The 16,292-nt window shown below is 37.8% G+C and overlaps 1 protein-coding gene across 1 annotated transcript; it reads left to right on the plus strand.

Moving 5' to 3' along the window:
- The first annotated feature begins 10,849 nt into the window (after nucleotides 1–10,849).
- Nucleotides 10,850–16,100, plus strand: LOC144706468 (dihydrolipoyllysine-residue succinyltransferase component of 2-oxoglutarate dehydrogenase complex 1, mitochondrial-like). The gene is made up of 15 exons (XM_078579436.1): nucleotides 10,850–10,962; nucleotides 11,239–11,268; nucleotides 11,339–11,416; nucleotides 11,952–12,012; nucleotides 12,089–12,113; nucleotides 12,268–12,329; nucleotides 12,443–12,517; nucleotides 12,692–12,747; nucleotides 12,838–12,882; nucleotides 13,171–13,443; nucleotides 13,955–14,049; nucleotides 14,144–14,234; nucleotides 14,312–14,422; nucleotides 14,754–14,948; nucleotides 15,707–16,100. Exons 2-15 carry the CDS (start codon nucleotides 11,245–11,247, stop codon nucleotides 15,896–15,898), a joined length of 1,383 nt encoding a protein of 460 aa, XP_078435562.1. The 5' UTR covers nucleotides 10,850–10,962; nucleotides 11,239–11,244; the 3' UTR covers nucleotides 15,899–16,100.
- Nucleotides 16,101–16,292: the final 192 nt, after the last annotated feature.

Genomic DNA, 16,292 nt, shown 5'->3' on the forward strand with positions numbered 1-16,292 from the left:
AGATTTTGCCTATAAATTGTACTTAAATTATAGACTAGAATTCCTTGATCTGAGCTCAAAATTCTAGACTAAGAGATACATAATTCTTTGAGTGAACTAAAAAAATATTGGCTCAAAAGTTAGAACGTTAGACTAGTATTATTTTCCAAATTGGCCTCGTCAATATAGAAAGCTTGATAAAGATCTCAATTGTGCCTTGGTTGATGTTGATATTATTCTCCAAATTGGTTCAGTAGTATAGAAAGCTTAATACTAATCTCAGTTGAAAAATGAATTAGAAGCTGGTTTGGCACCCGTCAACATCATTGACCCTTGGTTGATGTTGACAACAACATTGATGATTTTCAGGCCCTACTGGTGATGGTTTCCCGGATCTAATAAACTTGCTTAGGTCTATGTTTCAATGATATTGTTCTGTGGAAGACAGCGGGCCTGGTTTTATTTTTACAAGAAAAGGGGGAGGGGGGAGGGATTGATCTTTCTAACCTGTATTCTGTTGTACCGGCATGGCCCCATTGATTTTTTTTATCAGAGCATGGCCCCTACTTGACTAAGCTCCATGCGCATCCAAGGAGGGAGTTTTCTTTATCCAACCCCCTTCATTTACTTCGTAACAGAACAAAATACCCCCCACCTGAAATTGATGAGTTTCAAAAGTAGAATGAAGAGTTTGGTTGTTCTGAATGATTGGCTTGACGGTTGACAACTTTGTTAACATCACAATAATGTCATATTGATGTCGATGTCAATGGGAAGACCCAGTTAGACAGAGGCACTTGTCAAACACTGAAGTCATGTTTTATCGTATTGACATTGATGACATTTTGGAGGTTAAGAATGACAACAAAGTTGATGAACCCCCTAAGCAGTTGGTATTGACATCAACATTCGTGACGCCATTTACAACTCATGGACATTGCCGATAACATATTTCATCAACCTCACTGGGACATCCAAGCCTTGGTTAGAAGAGTTTGATCATGCCCTAATTTTGGCTATAAATCACATTGTTACAATAGCTTCATAATAATGCTTTGATTTGTGCAATAAATTCCAGACTTGAAGCTTTTGATAAATGTCTTGTTTGGGCTCTAAATTGTAGACAAAAAATAGAGGGTGATTATACTATGAATTTGGGATGCAAGTCCTAGACATAGAGTGGCTTGTCTAGAAGAGTGTCAAAATCCACTGATTTCGGCCCTTAAGCTTTAGGGAATGACGGTCTCAAACTCAATAACTCTTCTTAATCTCTCTCTCTCTCTGTCCCTCCCTCTCCTTCTCTCTCTCTCTCTCTCTCTCTCTCTCTCTTCTCGACTCTTTATTCTCAATTCAAGGATGGCGGCTGAGCGTCGACTATGGGCAACAGGCAGGTGGAAATTAAGGATGATGGTAGAGCTACGACTAAGGGTGACAGGCTGGCGCTGACTATGGGTGATGTTTGATTGGTGACTAAGGGCAACATATGGCAGAGACGAGGGGCGGTGGTTGAGCAGTAACTAATGATGATGGTATGTGATAACTTAGTGAGACATACAAATGACGACTAAGGGGTGACGAGCAGAACGCGACTAAGGGCGATAAGTAGGTGGCAATAAAGGGTGATAAGCGGGTGGTGACTAAGGGCAATAGGTGGTAACATTGGGGATGGGAAATGACGTAGTCATCTACCGCTTGGTCAACAGGAAAGATTGATGGATAATATGTGACCCTCATGCTAAATCACAACACCATGTTTTATTTCAGTTCATTGAATGAAATATTAGTTAATTATTATTCAAGTGTGAAGTTTATAATGAAGTGCATGAATAAATGCCATGACTTAGTGAATTATAATGAGATCATATTTGATAAATTATCGAGGTGGGCATCAAATATCATGATAGAATAGCGTTATCGGATTTTATTTATACGATAACTATGGCTGATCTTATGGCCACTAATGTGGAGACACTAAGGACAAATCTTGGAGATGCTACTTGGAAAAAGAGTTAACTGAATTGATTTGTATGAATCCATGAATGATCTTATACCTAAATATCAATCAGGTTAATTCATATCATAGTTTTATAAGTGATCAATTGACTTGAGACACCAAGGATATCTTGTAGATGGACGAATATATTTTGACTACGGCTTTCGAGTCTCTAAACATGGGATTCAAACAAGTTTTAGCTCGGATATAGTAAGACGCGCACGTATATGATGTTGTGGTCAAGATGGCCTTGGTGTGAGAGGACATATGGCCTACTGTAGTGAGGATATTGGAGAAGACATTCTCCAATGATCTGTGTTCCACATCAGTACTAACCAAATAACGGATAAGGGTTCGATGTTTATCCATACCTTAAGTCATACGAGAGTCTCACAAGAAAGAAGGATTATACATGTACAATAATTGATGACGAAAAATGTTCCATAAGAGAGTTCAATGACTACTCTATATCTTTTGGAGCATGAGGTGTAGGTTGGCATCCCACAGGTCTGGAAACTTAACCTATCAATTGAGTTAAATCTAACATCAATTAATTAATTAATTATTAAGGGTGAAATAAATTGCAGTAATTTCAAATAAATTTGATAAATATATTTCTTAATTTTGTTGACTCAAATAAAGATACATAAAATTTTATGAGACTGATAAAATCATGAATATTTATTTATGGATTTATTCAATAAATTATTTAAGAGTTATAATATTTTTGAGGTTCACTAAAATTATATAAATCATTTTCAATTATTTAAATGATTATTTCTTGAATTTTAAGAATGAATGTCGTACTTGTCTTGCAAATTTTGAGTATTTATTGTGTCTAATTATATTTGCAAATTTTATTTCCTATTGTGATATGATTATGAGGTACAATATATATAAGTGAGAAGTGAAAAACTTAGATGGACCTAACATAGGAACCCTTAAGTTTGGATGATTGATTATATCATTAGGTTGACTATGTAACCTATATACTTACACATGACACATAATTTAAAGGACGTGGAATCATCAAATATTACATGGTGCAAATTTCATCGATGGGACATATTGTAATCCCTCTATCTTAAACTGTAAGTCAAAACATGACGATGACGATGACGAAGTACACCATGGTGCTCCCTTGTTACAATCTTAGAATCCAAATTCTTGTAAGTGGGGTTGGTGGAGCCTACTCCAAGCTCACTTATTTGCAATGAGGGGCTTGATATCACATATATTTAGTAGGTTAATTTACCTATATTGACATGTTTGTTTGTATTAAATTAATTATGTAACGTGTTATGAAGCTCAAATTGATTAAATTTATTTTTAGGCTGACATTTTAAATTTTATGAATTTTAAATACTTTAATGCTTTTTCTGCCATCAAATTCTAAAAGAACATCATATTTTGACATGGTATATACTTTTTTGACATTATATTTTTTATAAGTCAGAGATGAATATTTATTTATACTTTGGGGTTATGTTTAATTTATGAATTTGGAAAATTTTAAGCCCCTATATTTCCGCAATGCCACGTGTCGCCATTCAATTCCTCCAATCGTGACCAACAAATGGCTAGGATTAATGATTCACACAAACTAATCATTAACCTTCGTTAGTGATTGGCACCTGCCAATCATTGATCACATCATGTTATGGATCGCATAAAAAAGGAGCTCTTTTTTGCAATAAATGCTTCATGGAGACTAAGGCTCAAAGACTAAAAGAAGGATTTTTTCATTTTCAACTGGTCATAAATTGTGGCTTGTCGTGCATGCTACAATGTTGGGTTCGATGCCTTGGTTCGTCCATTGAAAACACGTTTCCATGGATGCAGAAGCGTGTTGATTGATTCATAATTGAACTTGTTCCACCCTTGACTTCGCTGGTCTGAGATCGTTATGAAGCAATTCACATGTCCGACCTCTAGAAGTATCCATGTGATCATTCGTCGCTTAGATCTCCACATCTTCTTCTTCAACTCTTCTTGAAAATCTAGAAGATCTTCTCACCATGAAGACACTCTCATTGAATGAGTGAAGAAGAGAGTGGATAAAGGGAGGGGTTCTCAAATCTGGCTTGCATGGGTGCTTGAAGTGAGAGCCCTTTTCCTCTTTATAATTCACTTAAAGTTTTTCTCAAAAACCCTAAAAGTAAAATATATCCACCAATGCCCTTATGATCTTATGCGTGTGACTCTCTAGGCCCATGTATCGTTCTAGTTGATAACTTTAGTGGCCCAATAACAATTACTGACCAACCTTATTAATTTACTATATTAACATATAGATTAATTACATAAGGATCGATTTAATCCAGTCAATGGGTTAAGTTTCCAGCCCATTGGGTGCTAAGCTACACCTCATGCTCTAGAAGATAACAAGTAGTGTTGAACTCTCTCATGGAACCTTTACCGTCATTGGTTACCATATACTTATAATCCATCGCGTGAGACTCTCGAATGACTTAGGGTATGGTTTATAGTCAAGCCTAATCCGTCATTCGATTAATATTGATGCGTAATAGGGATCATTGAAGAATGCCTTGTCCAATATCCTCACTACCCTGGCCATAGAGTTTTCTGCATTGTCTTCCTTGAGTCGATCTCCTCTTATATCGAGGGCAGATGATCCCATCTTGATCACTCAATCATCTCTGCGAGCTTCTTACTACATCCGAGCTATAACTTGTTTGAATCCGATAATCTGAGGCTTTTAAGTTGTAGTAAAAAATGTAGTTGTCCAATCACGAGATGTCCTCAGTGTCTTAAGTCAGTGGATCACTTATACAACCATGACATGAATCAACCTAATTGACGTTTAAATATAATACCATTCAGGGATTCGTACGAATCAATTCAGTGAACTCTTTCTCTAATGAACACCCACTATCTGTCCCTATCGTATAAGTAGGATAAGCTAGTGTTATTCTATCCGGATAATTCGATGTCTGTCTTGACTATCCATCGAATATGAACATTTGGAATACATGTTTAAAGTTAGTGATCATTGTAGTATGATCTCATCATAATTCAATAAGTCATTAAATGTATTCTTGGACCTCATTATAAACATCACATAATATAATAATGAACATAAATATTTTATTTAATGAACTCATAAATAAACATGGTAGTGTGATTGGCTTGACGGCCACATAACATCCATCACATAAGACACATGGAAACACATGTACACAAGGCATACATGCGTCATCCTGTCATTGGTTCTTACAGGGAATGAGCTATTTCGCTGCCATGTCAGACACAACATATTCATTAATGAGTATATTTTAAGATTAAAGAGTTATATTTTAATTTTATCTTTTTACCAGTGACGACACGTGAGACTACGAGAGCCAACAATCGAGGATGGCTCAGGGCTATCTGAGCCAATGGTTACATTTAATGCAACGATGAGAAAAAACACTGAATGAACAATATGATGGCACTAAGGAGGATGAAGAGAGATAAAGCTTTTGATTAAATAAAATGGTACGAATTGTCCAAATTCTAGGCTTGATATTTGACAATCTAGAATTCTGATTGAGATGAACTTTTAAGGGTAACATCATCTTTATGTCTTCTATCCATCAACTTTTAATACTTATGTCTTCTATCTTTAAATTTAGCTCTCGATATTTCTAGAAACATCTTTAATGTCACCTCCTCCTAGAGAGACATATTGAAAGTCAAGTGCATTCTTTGTGTTCTGAGTGTTTGTAAAGGATCAACGGAGAAATGGGGACATTAATCTACATCGGGAAGACTTCTTGATCACCCCAGAACATATGAATCTAAGGTTAGCTTCATGCGTTACATTGATCATTCTTCAACACATTTAGGTACATCATCTATAACTCTTATCCATCATCAACCTTCATCTTCATCCATTCTCATGCATCATCACCACTATCTATCATCATCTACCATCCACCTCATGTATCATCTTCATCGTCAGTATCTTGTAATATGTCCCCTCTCCTTTTGTCTAAGAAAACCTAAATCGTTATCTTCCCCAATTTCACTCCTCACCCTACTCCTAGTTCACAACCTTCATTATCATGTTTCATCCCATCACTTCTCTTACGTCTCATCTTCACGTCCACTTATATTTTATTAAATGCTAAACTAGTAAACCCTAAATGATTAAATGCTAAATCGGATACTTCTTATCATTCATTTTGATCTCATCTCGCCATCACCGCTTCTTGTCTTCCTTCATACTAGGGTTTAGTTTCCACTCACTTGATCATGATCTACTACTAGTATGATACTCATCCCGTCTTCTTAAATCACTAATGTCCCTATCTTGATCTTTATCCTCATCCTATCACTATCTCTTACACTATATGTAATCCTTCTCACCTTCACAAACTCACCCTATAGAGGGGGCTCTTTCCCTGAGATCATTTATGGTTGGTGGAGTGTACTTGAGGTCATAATATGTGTCGAGAATCCAATACCACTAGGAGATAGTCGGTTATCTCCACTTCTATACACATGAGGGTTGTATGGAATGAAAAAAAAATTAGTGTAAGCTAAATATTTTGATGAACATAAGATCTTCTCGAATTAGTGATTCATTAGAAAAATATCGCAAAGATGTCTTCGAGCAACCCGATACGTGGCAAAATGGATGCCAACCGCTTGACTGGCCTGAACTTTACTGATTGGCTTAGAAACTTGAAGATTCTTCTTAAGTCTGACTACATAGCATTTGTCCTAGATAGTGATGGCCCAACAGAAGTCACATCGGATGCAACAGAAGGAGAGATTAGTCAGCATCAAAAGTAGAAAGATGATTCCACCACGATTCAATGCTACATGCTAGTTTGTGTGTGCAATGAGTTGTAGAGGTAACATGAAGATATGGAGCCGATGCCTATGATGTTTCATTTGATGAAGTTTTTTGCTTAACAGAGTAGGACTCAAAAGATATGGGATATCAATGAGTTTATTCGTGGTTCACATGGATGAGTCATCTTCGGTACAAAGTCAAGTATTAAATGGATAGAAAAGTTGGCGGTATTGAGATTTTAATTCCCGTTGAGATGAGCACAAACCTCATTCTCAAATCCTTGCCAGACTCATTCTCCAAGTTCATTGTTAATTTTAACATGGAAAAACTAGAGACCACTTTACATGCTTACCACTGTTGAGGGCAACCTTAAAAAGGGCAAGCCACAAGTACTTTTTGTTGGTAGGACTACCAAAAAGATAAAGAAAATGTCTTTTTCAAAGAGAGACAAAGGAAAGAATCAAGTGAAAACAACTTGGACATAGGACAACAATGAGAAGGGCATTTGGTTACACTATTGAATGAAGAATAACTGGAAGAGAAACCACAGGAAGTACCTCAATGAGATAGCTCAAAAGAAGCATGACAACGCTCTAGGTATCTATGTGATAGATACTTGTCATGACGTTGCATAAAGTCTACTGCGTGGAACAAAAGATGGCGATATGACACACAAACTAAGTTGGGCCCTTTTAGTGAATGCATCATCAATCACTAGATGATTTTGGAATGATGGTACAAATCAAGCGGATGCTATCTGTTGTTGAACGAGTATTGGTCACAAGTGACTAGTGGATGGGTGAGATCAATTGTGCACTATTGGTCATATATATTCACTAGACTGATGCTTGTTGATATTATTGTGAGTGTGTCCTCTTTGTTTGAGAGCGATGTGGGAAGCATGACGTGGGAACTATGACTTCCTTTTAGAAGTTCAATAGGAATTCAACTTGGACTCGAATGTGAACACTAAGTAATGTTCTTATCCATGATATTGCGATCACAAGGATGCCAACTTTGTTTAAATGAATAACTCTTGCAAGGAGTGGGAGCTGCTCAAGGTATGTGCCTTCCTCTTGGGTCCATTTGCAGACATAACAGATTCATGTGAGCTAGTCGATATTGTCAGTTGTTAGAGATGTCCTCAAAGTGGGAGCACTATAATACCACATTGATAAAGTCATGATGCATGTATCTGATTCCTCATTATTCACATATAGGAGGGCGACTCACCATGTGTGAGCATCATTGTTGAGCCCACACATTGTCATGTTAACAAAGCGGATAGTGTACGAGATGTCACTTTGGATTAATAATGTCGTCATTGTTGTTTCACTTGACCATTTCTAAAGGGCACGATGTTTGATGAGGCAATCCTCTGAAAAGTTGTGTCTTACATCTGAGTTGTTTTCCTTATTGGACCATCAAATAAATGAGACAAAAGAACATTACTTATCGTCATGAGCCTGAGTCAAAGAGGCCATGGCCACAAAATGTGGTACACAAACAACATCACAATGTTCTTCAGAGGAATTCAACATCTCCTTACGTATGACAAACCAAGGAGGCAGTGAAACTAGATGCACATGGTGTGTAACGAAGGTGTTCTCATCCACCCTACACTAGCAAAGATGGTTCATTAATATCTATCAGTGTCCGTGACAAGTGCTCCATCAAAACAATTGTTCTCTGCCAATCGATCAATTGTCCCATACCAGTAATCTCAACTAGATGCACCTAGTATTGAGGCGCTCGTGCATGTAATGTGTTGGTATCAAGGAGAGAATACAAAATGGTATAAAGTTTATCTTGACGGTGACATCAAATACAAACAAAAATCTTTAGGTAATAGTCATATTTAATATCATTCATGTCGACCACATAAATACTTTAATAGTGCCCACATTAGTTTTTTTTCCTTCTACCCTATTACAAGCTCTCATGACGGTTTAGTGGGCGATAAGGCATCTAAGAGAGGAAGCATATGTCTTGGTTGACCTAGGAAGGCTTGTACGACATATCAAAATATTATCTCAAGTTTATTGCACACTTTCCTGAGCTTTTGTTGAGCTTAACATTGCGATATTTCTCTTTTAAAAGCAGGAGTCCAACCTCAACGCATGCCACCCCGAAGTGTTCCATTACCCTTATCGCAACATGCAAGGCATCCCCTAAACTGTAATTGTATCGTGATCAACGATGACACCAACAATGATAATAGGGCAAAAACATTGAATGATGACACCATAGTTGATTTTCATTTGAGCTCCTCAAAACAAATCACACTGATTTGGGAAAGTACCAAGCACATCCTTGCAAGCCTTCATTTGGCTCGAATGGATCCCATGATTGAGCCCACATCTAGATTACTAATGGATGCCCCAAAAGCTGTGGGGGAAAAACAAATTGCATCAGATGGGGTTAATAATATATTATGGAGCCTTTATAACTTTTCGTCAATGATGGTGTTGTTGGTCCAATATCAAGCCGCCCACATCATCCACCTAATAGTTGACCCATTAAGTGAGAGAATCAAGGGCGGCAATGGATGGCCTCGATCTCACTAGATCTCACAAGCCATCTTTCTATTACTCTGGTGCCCATCTTCTCAAGATTCTAGTTTTATTTAAATCTCCTAGGAACAAGTTAGACTTTGTGGGTTAGAAAAATATCCTTACTCTAGTGCCTCATTTCTTCTATCTATATCTCATATTATTTCATTTTGTCATTAACTCTTTACGTGGGGGCCCAAAGTATCCTTGATACATACACTAGACATCAACGACATTTTATCAAATACTCTTTGTTCTACAATCACTAACTAGACATTTTATAAATGATTAATGACTGTTTCCAGTGATATTGTCTTGTATAAATGTTAAGAATAAGGTCTTATATCACCGACACAATTACCACCAAAGTTTTAAGTTTTTTTGAATGACTAAATTGATCCAAATGATTCACAATTTTAAATTATTAATCATAATCATAAATTAGTTTAATAGTTTTGGATTTTAAGATTTTAAATTAATGATATTTCTTGATGAGGTCATCTGTATCTGATATCATTATCTCCTTAAAGATATGTGATGTCGTAATTAGGTTACGACCCGCCAAGTGTTATCCACTATCAACATCTGTTTTCGCTGTCAGACACAGTGCTGAGTTTTCTATATAATGGATCCGATAACGGATATTGAAGACGAAGCAAGAAGAACCACCGAAGACACAAAAGGAGTAATGGAGGAAACTCGCCAAATGGCCAATAGGGATTTAAATAAGATCTAGCTAATAGTAATGAAACAAGTACCCGATAATCGATAGAGACTAGAAGAATAGGAAACATATAAGTTCAAACATAGGTTAGGATAAATTATATACAGGGCGAAACATAGAAAGGAATCCAACGGTCACGATAATAACAGGACATAGCCATTATACTAGTTGTAACGGCTATGATTAAAACAGATCAAACGATCAAGGCATTTCGATCTATAGCCGTTATACTAGTTATAATGGCTATGATTATAATGGCTATGATTAAATATAGTATCAGTCAATTATATATAAATACTAGCCAATGTTAATGACAATTTGTGGGAAATAAGAGATCTAATTCTATCTCGTGTTCTCTGTCATCCTTCCCTCTCTTTATCTCTTCTCTCTCTCTCTCTTCTTCTTCTTTGTCCAACCTCTTCAAGCTAGACCCAGTTCTTTCAGATATTGGTTACAGATACCTTTAATAGCATCCTAATTCAAAAGTTGTATCCATCATGTCGTTAAATATAATTTACAGTTTTTTTATAAAGTTTTAGCCATCATTCCGGCGAAAAAAAATAGGATAAATTTCGGTGCGAATATATTATATAAAATTTTACACGTGGTGAAATTAAAATATATATAAAAAAGTAATTCCCAACTCGTAAATATCTTCCGGTAGAGAAAACGTGACGCGATAACATTACTAAAACTGAGACTCGTTCTCAGCCGTCCGATGCGGTGTGCCTTCGAAGATCCATTAGAAGGACGTTGTCGATCGATCCTCAATGATAAAAGATTTCCCAGATGAAGTCCATATCATATTTAGGCGCTGTAGAGGACGCTTTTTTGCCGGTTCGTTGAGTCGCAGGATTGTTCGTCGAATCTTCCCCTCCGCGCGCGGATCTGATCGGGTCGCGCTGCGAAGGTTGCTGTCGAAGCTGCAATCGATCTTATTTTCCTTTCTGTTCTCTGCATTTTTTATTCTGCTCCGGCTGATTTTGTTCCTGTGGATCGTTTTTTCTTGTTTTCTGAATTTTTGATTCTGCTCCGGCTGATTTTGTTCCTGCGGATCGTTTTTTTTTCTGTTTTCTGCATTTTTTATTCTTCTCCTGCTGATTTTGTTCCTGTGGATCGTTTATTTTTCTGTTTTCTGCATTTTTGATTTGCCTCCGGCTGATTTGTATTATAATTTGTTTCACAGTTGGAGATGTTGGCTGCAGCGAGGAGAAAGGTATGGATTATCCGTAGTCTTTCTCACATGTTGTCTTCGTTTTTTCTTCTTAATGTTGCTCCGCTTGCAGGTCGTCGGTCAGGCTCTGCTGAAGGTTCGGCAGGTTGCGGTTGTTTTGCCTGAAAGTTATGCGGCCGGTGGAAGCGAGGTATTTCTTTTCCGGAATTTCCGTTTTTCTCTCGATGTCATTGTTCATGCTGGCTTTGGAGAAATTTCCTTTGATAAGACGCTGGTCTACGGAGATATCTCCTTTGGATAATTCCTTTTCGATATGATGGAAGAATTATGCATTTCGTGTTTGCTTGCGGCAGCCTGAGATAGTTCTTTCGAGGCTGCTTATTTTCTGCGTTTTCATGTTTCTTATCGCATTAATTCTTCTGAGGCTCTAGGAGCCTCTTGCTTCTTTTTATGAACCCTAGGTTGCTCGCATTTTTTTAGGCATTTCATCAATATTTCAGATATTCCAATTCATGTGCACTTCTTTTCACTTGAACGGGGAAAGCTCCCTTTTTCTCTGAATTTCATATTTGCATTTAGACTCTCGAAGAGTAATAATGTAAATGACTTTACAGTTTTAGTGATATCTTTTATCCTAATAAATGTTCTTAGCTAGTATAGGCCTTTCTTGCCTGTAGTGAATGTGATAGAGTCATACTTCTACATATTAATCATTTGTGTTGCAGAGGTGTTATCCTGTTGGAAACACAAGACATTTTCAGACTTTCTGTCTGCCTTTTCTAAAAGGTGAACTTTTCCCTACTGTTTGAAACAAGCGTTTTGTAACTTCCCCCACTCTTAAAGCAATCATTATTTTTTTCAGGTGGTCAATTTAAGGGGGATATAAGGTTAGAAAAAGCAGTTATTGGAAAATTATTTATCAAATTATTATCGCTTGCTTTCTGACGAAATAAAATTTGATCGACTGAATTCTACAGCAACCGTCATTTTGCCGTAGGTCTAGTTTTTCTTACTTTAATTATGGGCATTTATGATGTAAAGGCGGAGCAAGCTCTTCCAAGCTTCTGGGCTTCAGTGGAGCAGATCATTTGCGTCGGACAATGGTCTTGGTTTACCTTAGACTTTCTTAAAGTATCCTTTGATTTTAAATGTCGAGTAGCCTTGCCAAGGATTTGCCTTTGACTTTTTCTCCCAACCTGTTCTTTTGTCAATGAAGGCGAACTTGTTGATGCTGTTGTCCCTTTTATGGGAGAATCAATAACAGATGGCACACTTGCAACATTTCTGAAGCGTAGGTTCTCGATCTTCCTCTGTGAATGTCTGTTTTATGTCTGCTGAATTTGTCCAATTTTCTTAAAATAAACATGGATTGATTTAGGTTGTCTGCTACATTGAAATCAACAATAGTAGATTGATTTAGTTTTTATTTAGTGGCTACCTTAATTTCTTTCTCTGATGAAAACAGAGCCTGGGGACCGTGTGGCTGTGGATGAACCAATTGCCCAAATTGAAACTGACAAGGTCTCTTGAATGTCTTGTTAAGATGTGGTTTTGTTATTTTTCCTATGCAGCATCCTAGTTTTTTAACATCATGAAATTCTTTCCTCACAGGTTACCATTGATGTGGTTAGCCCTGAAGCTGGTGTCATCCAGAAGGTGAGTTATCTTTCTTGCTCTCATTATAGAAGCCTTTTCATGTTCCAATGGCGAGCCATTCTTATGCGTGATAAAAACCTAAGTGAGCTTATTACTAGGGTGGCCCAAATAAGGACCTATTGATCAATAGCTCCTGCGTGTTCAGATGAGGTCATTTTAGAGAATGTTTGCGGCAGGAAGGAATGGTTTGGAGTGTCCATACATTCTCACATATGTCCTTATCCCGACATGGCCTTATTCTCTCTAAGTTTTCATGCCATTTTACCATTTAACTTTTGTCATGTGCAGTTTGTGGCTATAGAGGGAGAAACTGTCACGCCAGGAACTAAAGTCGCTGTGATTTCAAAATCTGATGCTGGTACGACTCATGTTGCACCATCCGAGGAGAAATCAGTGAAGGATGCCCCAAAGACCACTGCCACTGAAGAGCAAGGCGTCAATAAGGGAGTATCATCGGTACCCGAAGCTCCTGCAAAAGAGAAGCCGAAGCCGCCTTCTCCGCTACCTTCAAGGACTTCTGCCTCTGAACCTCAGCTGCCTCCCAAAGAGAAAGAAAGGCGTGTAAGTCTATCTCCCAAGTAGAAAATTACTGAGTCGAGTACAACGTCAAATGATGAGGATGATGGTGATGACGAGTTGTTAAATCATCGTCCTCTCTTCCTTCAGTTGATGATGAATCCTCATGATCATCTTTTTCTTCTAGAAATTCTCAATATCATCTTATTTGTGCATTCTCAAATAAGGCTTAAGGATAACTGATGTTGAAGTTAAGGGATGCCGTTCATTATGTATTTGTCACCATCTGCCAACCCTGATTTGACATCATGGGTGAAGTAGACGGTGTTTCATCTCCTATGTTTTCAAGATACATCATTGTGGTCTCCCTCGTCATCTAACCGCCTATGAGGATTTCGTCATTGTCACTCATCTAAGTCTCTCATGGATGAGGATGTCAATGACAATGATGACTTCGTCAGCTTCTGCCAACCCTCTTCTAGAGGTGATCTGTTCTATATAATTTTATGGAGCTTCTCTTTATTGCTTAACAATATTTTCTGTCTTTTTGACTCAGGTTCCAATGACAAGACTCAGAAAACGGGTGGCAACTCGTTTGAAGGATTCCCAGAATACGTTTGCCATGCTGACCACATTTAACGAAGTTGACATGTAGCCGCCACCCCTTGCTTGTTAGTTGTGTTTTGCATTGTGATCGGAACCCAAACGAATAAGAAATTTTGGTTAACTAGTTGCGAAATGACAGGACTAACTTGATGAAGCTCCGTTCTGAGTATAAAGAAGCCTTTGCAGAGAAGCATGGCGTCAAATTAGGTCTTATGTCTGGCTTTGTGAAGGTATTTTTTTAATTTTTTGGTCTCTGGTTATTTGATTTCTCTTTCATCTTTTCTCCATTCTATCGTTTGATGATCAGGCTGCTGTTAGTGGGCTTCAACACCAACCTGTTATTAATGCTGTTATTGATGGGGAGGACATCATCTATAGAGATTATATTGACATCAGCATTGCTGTTGGGACACCGAAGGTATCTTTTTATAAATATATCCATAAATCTAATCCATGAGTAACTCGTTACTTTTGGTGCATAATTTGGGAGTTCACATTATCCTAAGCACAGGAATCCTCCCCTGGGATCTTCATAAAACATGCATTAAATTCTTGTGTAACATTAAAATATTGAATTTTCTTCATATGTATGTAATGATATATATGTTTTATAAAAATTATAAATTACCTTTCAAAAAATATGAACAAAAATATATTTAAATTCAGTTTAAACAGTTTTTGTTGAATCCTATTTTTATTTTAAATATAAATTATAAATTCATTATTTTTGATACATTTCATTTTTTCAGGGTCTTGTTGTTCCGGTCATCCGAAACGCGGACAAAATGAATTTTGCAGAGATTGAGAAGGAGATTAACAGACTGGCCAAGAAAGCAACTGCGGGGACAATATCCATCGATGAAATGGCAGGGGGCTCCTTCACCATCTCCAATGGTGGTGTCTACGGAAGCCTCCTCAGCACGCCAATCATCAACCCTCCTCAGGTAAAAATGTTTCTACTGTTATTTTTTTGATGATTTAAATTTATTCAGTCAATCAGCCCTTGGGTTGGCAGATGATGACAAATTCTTCATTCATGATTAATTCATCTTTGAGGTAGTTGAAGTAGTGTCATTACTATGTACATTCATCATTGTCAACTATACTTCCGGATCATCCTGGACGTGGACAATGGTCGGGACGGGACAAAAATCACACCGTCCGACGTCCAGAGTAAGTTCAGGGACGAAGGACGGGACGGTTTTTCGTCCACCGATAAAAAAACCGTCCTGTCCAATCATACCGGGACAGTTTTTCGTCCCTTCCAGTCCGCCCGGAACAATTTTCATCCCGAAATTCGTCCCGGACAAAAAAAACCCATTTTATATTTTTAATATATTAATATAGATTTTTCTAAGTTTTTTAAGGGAAATATGGAGGAGAGAGAATGCAAATGGACATATGTACAATTGATGCAAATTGTCATAGCGAGGCCACGTGGCGAGATCTCAACCGTCGGATGTGAATCCGGCAGTTTTTCGTCCACATCCGTCGGTCCATCGTCCGAGACCTCCGGACGGACAGTTTTTTCATCCCACGGGACGAAAACCGTGTCATTGGACGGGACAATTTTTTCGTCCATATCATTGGACGGGACAATTTTTTCGTCCCGGGACGAAAAATCCGTCCCGTCCGCGTCCCTGAACAATATTGTCAACGCCCTGGATGAATCCAGAACCTAACCAGCGTGTGTGAATCGCAGTCCGCTATTTTGGGTATGCACTCAATTGTGTCCCGGGCGATGGTCGTTGATGGAACTGTCGTGCCAAGACCGATGATGTACATCGCGCTGACCTACGACCACCGGCTGATTGACGGAAGAGAGGCTGTCTTCTTCCTCCGGCGCATCAAGGACGTGGTGGAGGACCCTCGCCGACTGCTCCTTGACATTTGAGGTAAGGGGATCGGAGCTGCTCATAACTTCAACGTTTTTAAGTAATTAGTTTGAATCATGGGATGGGAATTCGTTTTTGCTTGTTTGAAGCATAAATTTTGTTTCATTTCAGACAAAGGCTTAAATCTTTGTTCAATTGCTGTCACTCTTGCAATCGAATGTTATACAACTTTTGATCTATGCGATAATCCAAGATGTCTAATTCTCTCTGTATTAACAGTTAAGTTTCTGATGACATTTATTTCTTGATCCGTGATATATGATGAAAGGGGATCAGAGTTCCTCTTAAGTTTTTACCTTTTTTGGTAATAAGTTTGGCCTCTTTCACTTTGTTTGAAGCACGCTATTTCATGACTTTTAGTTCTCTTAATTATGGGCCAATGGTAGTCCTCTC

This window comes from Wolffia australiana, chromosome 8, assembly GCF_029677425.1.
Source record: "Wolffia australiana isolate 7733 chromosome 8, ASM2967742v1".
Taxonomy (NCBI): domain Eukaryota; kingdom Viridiplantae; phylum Streptophyta; class Magnoliopsida; order Alismatales; family Araceae; genus Wolffia; species Wolffia australiana.